A 10,703-nucleotide genomic window follows, 5' to 3' on the forward strand; every position below is an offset into this window, starting at 1 on the left:
CCCCTCCATAACTCCCCTCCTCCCAGTTCCCACCCCACCCTCCGCCCTCACTCCCCACCCACTGTCCTCATCCATAGGTGCACGATTTTTGTCCAGTTTCTTCCCGCATCTCCCATTCCCCTTTCCCCCCCAAGAATAGTCAGTCCATTCCCTTTCTATGTCCCTGATTCATTATAATCACCAGTTCATTCTGTACATCAGATTATTTATTCACTTGGTTCTTAGATTCACTTGTTGATAGATGCATGTTTGTTGTTCACAATTTGTATCTTTACCTTTTTCTTCTTCCTCTTCTTAAAGGATACCTTTCAGCATTTCGTATAATACTGGTTTAGTGGTGATGAACTCCTTTAGCTTTTCCTTATCTGTGAAGCTCTTTATCTGACCTTCAATTCTGAATGATAGCTTTGCTGGATAAAGTATTCTTGGTTGTAGGTTCTTGGTATTCAGCACTTTGAATATTTCTTGCCATTCCCTTCTGGCCTGCAAAGTTTCTGTTGAGAAATCAGCTGACAGTCGTATGGGTATTCCCTTGTAGGTAATTGAGTCTCTTTCTCTTGCTGCTTTTAAGATTCTCTCTTTGTCTTTTGCTCTTGGCATTTTAATTATGATGTGTCTTGGTGTGGTCCTCTTTGGATTCCTTTTGTTTGGGGTTCTCTGCGCTTCTTGGACCTGTAAGTCCATTTCTTTCACCAGGTGGGGGAAGTTTTCTGCCATTATTTCTTCAAATAGGTTTTCAATATCTTGCTGTCTCTCATCTTCTGGCACCCCTATTATTCTGATGTTGGTACGCTTGAAGCTGTCCCAGAGGCTCCTTACACTATCTTCGTATTTTCGGATTCTTTTTTCATTTTGCTTTTCCGGTTGGGTGTTTTTTGCTTCTTCGCATTTCAAATCTTTGGCTTGATTCTTGCGCTCCTCTGGTCTGCTATTGGGTGTCTGTATAATATTCTTTATTTCAGTCCGTGTATGCTTAATTTCTAGTTGGTTCTTTATCATAGCATCGAGGGTCTCATTAGTTTTCGTGACTCTCTCCTCAAGTTTATTGACAGCTTCTAGCACATTTTTGCAAGCCCTCAAAATTGCGATTTTTAGCTCTATATCCTCCATTTCTGTCATGTTTTTTTGTCTCCGCATTTTTTATGCTTTCTTGGTGCACCCCCTAGTGGTCTTTGTGCGCAGTCTTGTTCTAGTTGAGCCTTGATTGTTGTAGTTAATACTAGAGGGATTTGACCACCAGGCCGACTGGCTGTGAGAATCAGCTGTGTCTGCTGCAGTGGGAAAACTTCTGTCCTCTGGGGGGGCGCTAATCTAGCCTTTGCCTGCGGCGATCCGGCAAATGGCTCTGCGCAGGGCTTGGGCGGGGCGGGCTCAACAGGGCGGGCGGAGGGAGCCGTTATGGTGCCCTCAGTCCTGTTCCCAGAGGCTCTGCTTCTCAGAACCCCCGGAACCGCTGCAAACCTCGGAGGGAAAGCTGCCTTCCAACTGATGCCAGACACTCCCGCTTCTCCCGTTTGGGTCCGAGTCCCCAGCGATTCGCCCGTATCTGGAGCTCAGAGTCTGAGACTCCCCCCTGACCGAAAACGACAACCGCGCTCTCAGCCACCAGCCCGCTTTGCGCGCGCACCTCCGCACCTGAGTTTTTTCCACACTGCGCCTCCTCTGAGCCTCGGTGTGCTGTTATTTTTCCTTCTAGTTGAAGAGTCTCTCCTCAGCCAGCCTTCCTGTGGTTCTGGGTGATGTCCGTTCCGTCTTTTAGTTGTATTTTTGAAGTGGTTGTTTGCGGCAGCAGTCTCCGGTGTTTACCTATGCCGCCATCTTGATTCTCCTCCTAAAAAAGTCTCGTGACAGGGTTCTTTTAATCCACATTTTATCTCTTCCTTATAAGCTGACATTTCATCTTTCTATTGCTTGTACTTCTCATGCACTTGCTTAAAAATAATTTAAAATAGAGAAAATTGAAAATAGTAAAATAGAGGTGACACATTTTTTTATGCTATCTTTGTACTGAATCTAACCTAATTTTAATACTACTAGTTTTCATTATTACATAATATACAAGGTCTACTTAACATAGTTATTGGAGAGATAATGGTACTTTTTTTATTGCCTGGAATTCCTTTGTATAATACTTCACTTTTTTTTAGAAAAACAGTTTTAAGAATCCGGTGTATCTGTGATGTGAATAGGAAGTGCTTTTTAAATTTTTGGGTAGAAGGGACAGGCGGAGGGCACCATCAAAGGAGACCAGGCGGCTTGGCAAGGTCACCTGTCTAGTGGGCTATAGAAGTATGAGTAGAACCCAGGTATTTCCTCATTTGAAAATGCTACAGAATCTGGAATTGTTAGCAGGTAGGAGGGGGAAGAAAATCCAATTTCAGTTCAGATAATTTTATACCAGAAAATATATTAAGTTTTCAAAACAGACCTAGATTTGTGTATGGTCCATTGGTATCCAGATTTCACCCCGCCTATTTCCTAAGTGTGTCCTACTCCACTTATTATTACTTATTAATTAGTGTATCATTTTCCATATGAACAACTGTAAACCTACTTTTGCCCACCCCTGTATTTATATATTTTATGAATAGGAACATTTGACAACAGTGTTTTGTTATAGTACCTAACTTTTGAAAAGTATTTCAAAGCCTTTTGAGTAATTCTTTAACCACTCCTTTGAGGTTTGAGGTATACAGGTTGTGTCAACCCTAATTTTCTATCTGGTTCATTTAAGTTTGAAGATAACCATGGAAAAATTGATCTGTCAGTAAACAGCTCAGTTCTGTGTGAACCCATTTTTTTTTTTTAAAGCAAGCCTGTTGAAGTACAGAGTGGGTTATCCTATCTCTTTTGTGTCTAATAGGAAAGAAAGGGAACAGCCAAAGTGGACTTCTTGAAGAAGATTGAGAAAGAAATCCAACAGAAATGGGACACCGAGAAAGTATTTGAGGTCAATGCATCTCATTCAGAGAAGCAGACTAGGTGAGTAATAGTTGGTGAAGTTCCGCACATTGTGTTTCGAAACCAGTTGGCTTTGTAGTACAGGAACTGCTCTGTGGAAAACAGTGGGCAGAGTGTGTTTAGAATGTCTGAGGTGGGCTGAAGAAGGTGACTTCCATTTCCTGCATTTAAAAGTAGGATCTTCTTCCTTAAAGGATTTTTTCTACATGAAGAGTTTTTCAAAAACTAGCTTTTCATGTTCAAACCAAAGGGGATGTTTTGAAGTTTTATCTTTGCTGACTGGTAAAAGGAAATCCTTCTATTAGAGAGGTTCATATTGTAGCGATAATTATCGTCACAGATGCAAAATATAAAATTTGAAAGGTTTCTGTATTAGAAGATCTTATTTCATAAATACTGGACTGCCTTGATGTTAATAATCACTGATAATAAGACAAACCATAGATAATGATGTGATATTGAGGAAAAATAAAAACAAAATAACTGTCCCCAAATAGTATTACAGTAAATATATGTGTCAATTATAAGATGCATCTCAATTTCAGGCCTGGCCTTCTATTCAGGACTTTCTGATTCCAAAGTCTGTCCTCCTTTCTATTAAGCTACACTCTATCAGAAGTGTTTGTGTTTTTTTAAAAAATATATTTTTATTGATTTCAGAGAGGAAGGGAAAGGGAAAGAGAGAGAGAAACATTAATGATGAGAATCATCGATTGGCTGCCTTCTGCATGTCCCTCACTGGGGACTGAGACTGCAACCCAGGCATGTGCCCTGACCAGGAATCAAACTGTGACCTCCTGGTTCATAGGTCGATGCTCAACCACTGAGCCACACCAGCCGGGCAAGAATTTTTTTTTTTTTTTTTTTTAAGAGAAAAAGAGTTTGCTGTAATATGAAGTCTCTGGTGTTATACTTTATAATTTGAAGTTTCTATTTGGTTCTAGGATTTTGGTCAACTTTAAGGTAATTTAAGTAATCCAAAGTGAACTAACAAAGCTGCTATGTTCAGTGAAAGACAATGAACTACAGCTATGTGCAGCAATGCTGAAGGAACTTAGACATAGCACATTGAGTGGAAAAAAGCAAATTGCAGAAGGCTATATAAAATACGCCATTTTTTATAAAGCTCACTAGTAAGGGAAATGAAATGATACGTTGTTTAAGGGCACAGACTTAGGTACAAACTTCAAAACTCATGTTTTGTAAATAATACAAAGTCTAAGGGCACAGACTTAGATACAGACTTAGGTACAAACTATTCAAAAATATGAGTGAAACTAACTGACACATTGTTTAAAGGCACAGACTTAGGTACAAACTATTTTAAAACAAGGAAATGGAAAGGTGAATTTCAAGATAATGGTTATCTCTGGTGAGAAGTGGGGAGGAACACAAAGGGAGCTGAAGTGGGTTCAAAAGTTGGACGGTGGTTTATAGGTGTTCATTTTATTGTGCTTCATAACTTATGTATGTTAGATAACACTTGAAAAAAGAATATAGCATAGTAAATGTTAGCTTTAAAAGGTGCTTTTTAAATGAATTTACAACATATCATGCAATATTGAGGATGTTTTATTTTACCTGAGGACTTTGAATTGCTTTATATATCTTGTAAAAACAAATTTAACTTAATCAGTAAAACATTAAATTTATTCAGATCCCTAAGTCTTAAAAAATTTAATATTTAGTATTTTATCTTTATAAAGCATTTTAGCTTAAGTTAAACCTACAAGTATATTTATTTCTTTGAAAAATTATTTAAGAGAGAGGAAGAGAGAAAGAGAAACATCGATTTGTTGTTCCACTTATTTATGGTTGATTCTTTTTAAAAAATTTTTTTTAATATATTTTATTGATTTTTTTACAGAGAGGAAGGGAGAGAGATAGAGAGATAGAAACATCGATGAGAGAGAAACATCGATCAGCTGCCTCCTGCACACCTCCTACTGGTGATGTGCCCGCAACCAAGGTACATGCACTTGACCGGAATCGAACCTGGGACCTTTCAGTCTGCAGGCTGACGCTCTATCCACTGAGCCAAACCGGTTAGGGCTATGGTTGATTCTTATATGTGCCCTGACTGGGGATCCCACCTGAAACCTTGGTGTATCGGATGACGCTCTAACCAACTGAGCTACCTGGCCAGCGCAGTATATTTATTTCTTAATAGCCACCTACAAATGTTTTATTCTTTCAAAAGTAAGTTTTAATTTTAGAGAGCTTTTAACTTGGGGGTTTATAAATTTAATTTTAAATAACTAAAGTTTGAACAAATTAGTTATAGCAAGCATTCCCTTCACCATACTCCTTCATTGTAAAAGGAATCTAACATTTTCCTGTCTGTATTTCCTTTTTCATATGATTGTTTTGCAGCAAGGGCAAGTACTTTGTCACCTTCCCATATCCATACATGAACGGGCGCCTTCATTTGGGACATACATTTTCTTTATCCAAATGTGAGGTAAAGCTTCCTCTGTTTAATATAATGGGCTGGTGGGTCTTTAATAAATACTAATTTGAAGAAAATGATATTTATAGAATTTATTTCCTGGTAAGGGAACTTAGACTTCCTTAATTTTAAGCATATTTTTTTTTATATTTAAGTAATTTAATTTTTATATTTAATTTTTATATATTATGTGTGCAGTGGTCTAGGTATGTATGTTCACAAGTAATTTCTAGGTTGGTGAAAAGACACAAAAAGGTGGGTTAAAACTTGGGGATGATTATACAATATAGCTGGTGTGTTAAAGGAGGATGTGAAGAGGAAAACTGAACTGATGCTCTTTGTGAAAAGTCAGCATTTTCTGTTCGCCTGGCATTTAAATTTGTAATTTAAATTTAATTTTCTTCCTATAGTTTGCAGTAGGGTACCAGAGATTGAAAGGAAACATTTGTCTGTTCCCCTTTGGTTTACACTGTACTGGAATGCCTATTAAGGTAAGATTGCTTTTGGGATTGGTTTCTACCCTTTTTGGCTTAGAGCAAAAAGAAATATCTAGTTCAATAGCTTGAAAAGGGATTAAAAAAATACTGCTCTATTACAGTGTTTTTTTGAAATGAATTTATTATAGTGAAAATTACATTTAAAAAAAAACAGTTCAAGAAGTCCTTAAATAAAGGGCACACATTAAAGTTTGTGATTTCTAAGTAATTTTTGATATTGTTTGATCATCCTATATACTCATATTTCTGTTTTAGAATTATAACTACTACCAAGTAAAATGCGCAGTGTTTTGAGCGTTCATGACACATATAGGATGTTGGCACAAAGTAATAAACACTTCTACCCTATTTTGATCATTTTTTCAAATGTCTTCATTTGTCATAAGTTTATACAAGAAATAATTCTCAATAAAAAATGGGCCAGAAAACTAGAGTTGAAAGGATTCCCAAATGTTGTAGGGTTGGAAAATTTAACTCAGATTTTTTTTAATTCTTCAACCTTTTATTTTGAAAAACATCAAACCTACAGAAAAAGTAAAAGCATAGTACAGTGAACACCCATACAGCCTTCACTTATAGTTGCCAAGTCTTTTTTTTTTTCTTTTCTTTAAATATTTTTATTGATTTCAGAGAGGAAGGGAGAGGGAGAGAGAGAGAAACATCAATGATGAGAGAGAATCATCATCTGGCTGCCTTCTGCACACCCTAAACTGGGGATTGAGCCCGCAACCTGGGCATGTGGCCTGACAGGGAATCGAACTGTGACCTCCTGTTTCGTAAGTCAATGCTCAACCATTGGGCCATGCTGTTGGCTACAGCAGTTTTCTTTTTTTTAAAAAAAATATTTTTATTGATTTCAGAGAGGAAGGGAGAGGGACAGAGAGATAGAAACATCAATGATGAGAGAGAATTATTGATCGGTTGCCTCCTGCACGCCCCCTACTGGGGATAGAGCCCACAACCCGGGCATATGCCCTCGAACCTGGGACCCTTCCAACCGCAGGCCGATGCTCTATCCACTGAGCCAAACCAGCTAGGGCAAGTCTTAATACTTTCCATAATTTAGTTCTGTCTCTCAACACACACACAGTACATGTATGCTTTTTTTTTGCCTTTTCTATGAATTCTTTGAAAGTTAGTAAGTTGCAGGCATCATGACATGTCACCCCTGAATACTTCAGCATAATCTTTTAAAATAAGAGCATTCCTCTACTTTACCACAGTAACATCCTCTCGGAGAAATTTAACATTGATGTCATATTATCATCGTGATCTAATCTATAGTTGTATGTCTCTGATTGTCTCAAAATGTTCTTTCTGGCTATTTTTACTTTTTATTTTATGGATCACACAGTGCATTTCATGATCAATTCTCTTTAGTTTGTCACAGCATTGATGTCTTTGAAGAATCTAGGCCAGTTATTTACCAGAATATCCCATAATCTGAGTTTTTTGTTTTTGTTTTTTAATATATTTTTATTGATTTCAGAGAGGAATGGAGAGGGAGAGAGAGACAGAAACATCAATGATGAGAATCATTGATCGGCTGCCTCCCGCACACCCCCTACTGGGGATTGAGCCCACAACCCAGGCTTGTGCCCTTGACCGGAATTGAAACAGGGACCCTTCAGTCCTCAGGCCGATGCTCTATCCATTGAGCCAAACTGGCCAGGGTGAAATTTTTTTTTTATTTTTATTGTTTTTCATGATTAGATTTGGGTTAAATATTTTGACCCGAATACTACACTGGTGAGGTGTAAACTTTCCATTGTATCACATCAAGAGGCAGTTTGTCCCATTTTAGTGACATTAAGTTAATACCTGTCAGATTACTTCATCCTAAGGATGACTTTTCCCCTTTTTAATTAAAAGTAATCTGTGGGTGAGGGGGCAAGTAATGCTTTGAGAGCCTTTAAATATCCGGTTCTCAATAACCCATTCTTTTCTTATTTATTAACTGAAATTCTTCCGCATAAAAGTGAATTCCCTTTTTAAAATTCACAATTCTATATTTGTATTTTTTCATAACTTTAACACTATCTACTTGGAGTCATCTTTGTTTTTGACACTGAACTCCTTATGGTATAATTGAGGAGAACTGGGGTGGGAAGCCCAGATTCATGTGTTAGCTTTGCAGCTTAGTAGCTTTATAAGTTTGGATAAATCACTTAATCTCTCTGTCTCTTTTCTAACTTCATACCTGCTGGGATGATAACTAATGAGTATATATGACAATCATTAAATTGAGAAATGCTATTAATCATGTTGTTATTCAAAATAATTACACATCATATCTTACATATCCCTGTACTTCGAATGCCTAACATGTAGTATATACTATATTAAGTACTTGAGGTGTTAAATAAATGCTTGCTGAGTAAAGGAAGTAATACTAATTTATAAATTGGGGAATTTTGTATCATTTGGGTTTTCTGTTTTGATCCACTTATATATATAGATATATTGCAGAAAATTTTAGAGTCAATTTTAATGGGTCATAGAAGAAAACCCCCCAGATTATTTCTACCTTGAATTCTGAACTTCACTGTCTCTAATGTTGTGTTTGCTTAGGCCTGTGCTGATAAGTTGAAAAGAGAAATAGAGCTCTATGGTTGCCCCCCTGATTTTCCAGATGAAGAAGAGGAAGAGGAAGAAGTCAATACTAAAACAGAAGATGCAATAATTAAGGATAAAGCTAAAGGAAAAAAGGTTTGGTGGTTGATGATACTTATTTTGGTTCAAGTTTTATATTGATGTTTGTCTGATTTGTATATTCATTCCAAGTACTAGCGCAGTATATATATTTTTAGAAAGTTCATGATACCCTGGCTCCATTATAGCACCATGGGACTCATTCTGTTCTCCCTTTTCTTTTTTGTGACTTTTTTCTTCAACAATGAGAAACCTGACTCATTATTGGCAGAATATTTATTTATTTTTTGCTCAGTCCTAGTGTACCACTAGTTTCAGAATTGTTAACCTATAATCCTGGGAGAAATAATTTTACTAACTTAAGGGCAGTGTTTGTATATAATTCTTTTTGTCTTTTAGATAACACACTGGTTTTCTTTTTTTTTAATTAAAAAAATTTTTTTTGGTTAATCCTCATTTGAGGATATTTTTTCCATTGATTTTTAGAGAGAGTAAAAGGGAGGGGGGAAAGGAAGGGAGGGAGGGAGGGAGAGAGAGAGAGCGAGCGAGCGAGACATTGATATGAAAGAGGCACATTATTAGTTGCATCCCACCCTGAATGGTGCTGGGGATTGAACCTGTAACCCAGGTACATGCCCTGGACTGGGAATCGAACCCAAGATCCTTTGGTACTAGGGCTGATGCTCCAACCACTGAGCAACACTATCCAGCACAACACACTGTTTTTCAAAGTTACTTCCATAGCTCCTTTTTTCCCCATTCCCTTTTGAGTGGTTATGTCATACGTTTATAATGTAATTAGATATATTTGTTATACTCTGCATTCCATCCTGGGTTCCTCCAACATTCTGATTTTTTTTTTTAATTCACTCTTGGACTTCTGGTCAAGATGGCGGAGTAGGTAAATGCTATGCTTGCATCCTCCCATGGCCACATCAAAATTATAACTAAGTTATATATCCACCACCCTTGAGAGCATTCTTTAGACTTGCTGAACAGAAGTCCTATAACTAAGGATATAAAATAAAAGCCATGTGGAGACCGAATATTAGTCAGAAATTAAAATGAACTTTTTACTAACTAAAGGGCATGATAAAATGATCTTAAAGATGGACATTTAAAAAAAGACACACCCTTTGTGCTGTGTAGTTGTGTTGGTTTGACAGATGCATGGAGCTCTGTTTCTACCACTGTCACACCATTTGGAGTAATTCCATCCCCTCCCAATTCCTGGTCCTACCTTTTTATAGTTTAACTTCTTTGCCTATTTCCAACCCCTGGCTTTTGGTTGCCTTTTTGATATTGGTAAAGATTGGAAAATAGTAAACTCTTGTGAGTGTGATCTAAGCTGTCATAGCTAAAAAAAGATGTATGTGGTATTGGGAGAGGGAAATAGAGAAGGTTTGGTGTTGACATCTTACGTTTGTGATGATAGTTCTTCGTGGTTCCGACATATCAACAGCATTGTTTTGCACTTTAAAAATTACCAAATGGTAATTTGATCCTAGAATTTATTAACAAGTTGTTGGTTGTTCTTTGATGGAATGTGTTTTTGCTGGTTATTTTCAGAGTAAAGCTGCTGCTAAAGCTGGATCTTCTAAATACCAGTGGAGCATTATGAAATCTCTCGGTCTGGCTGATGAAGAAATAGCCAAATTTTCTGAAGCAGAACATTGGCTTGATTATTTCCCACCACTGGCTATTCAAGATCTGAAGAGAATGGGTTTGAAGGTATGCCTATCACCTCCGTAGCTGAAGAAAATATGAAGAACATGTTTATATTTATGTGATTACATGAGATTTGGACTACTTAATTTAGAATATGTTTCACCTAAATTCCTCTGATGAATCAGTACTCTATTGTCAATTTAGAACCTAATGGGCCTCTATGCGAGCAATAAAGTATTTTAATATTTGTTGTATTGGAATATATATCAAAATGTTAGGATTTAGTAGAAAGGAATTCTATTGAAAGAATATGAAGGAGCCAAAGTTTAATTTGAATATTTAGGAACACTTAAAGGTGTTATTTAAGTGTTCCTTTTTTATTTATTTTTATTTTTTAAAATATATTTTATTGATTTTTTACAGAAAGGAAGGGAGAGGGATAGAGAGTTAGAAACATCGATGAGAGAGAAACATCG

General features: G+C 37.0%; 1 protein-coding gene across 1 annotated transcript in view; it reads left to right on the plus strand.

Annotated features, from left to right (window-relative positions):
• LARS (leucyl-tRNA synthetase) overlaps positions 1–10,703 on the plus strand; it is a 59,988-nt gene that overhangs the window by 9,557 nt on the left and 39,728 nt on the right. Inside the window, exons 2-6 of the mRNA XM_005885994.2 lie at positions 2,864–2,982; positions 5,335–5,422; positions 5,821–5,901; positions 8,479–8,616; positions 10,129–10,290. Of these exons, the coding sequence (XP_005886056.1) occupies positions 2,864–2,982; positions 5,335–5,422; positions 5,821–5,901; positions 8,479–8,616; positions 10,129–10,290 (588 nt within the window). The remainder of the gene's footprint in view (positions 1–2,863; positions 2,983–5,334; positions 5,423–5,820; positions 5,902–8,478; positions 8,617–10,128; positions 10,291–10,703) is intronic.

The sequence above is a fragment of the Myotis brandtii genome, unplaced genomic scaffold, assembly GCF_000412655.1.
Source record: "Myotis brandtii unplaced genomic scaffold, ASM41265v1 scaffold95, whole genome shotgun sequence".
NCBI lineage: Eukaryota > Metazoa > Chordata > Mammalia > Chiroptera > Vespertilionidae > Myotis > Myotis brandtii.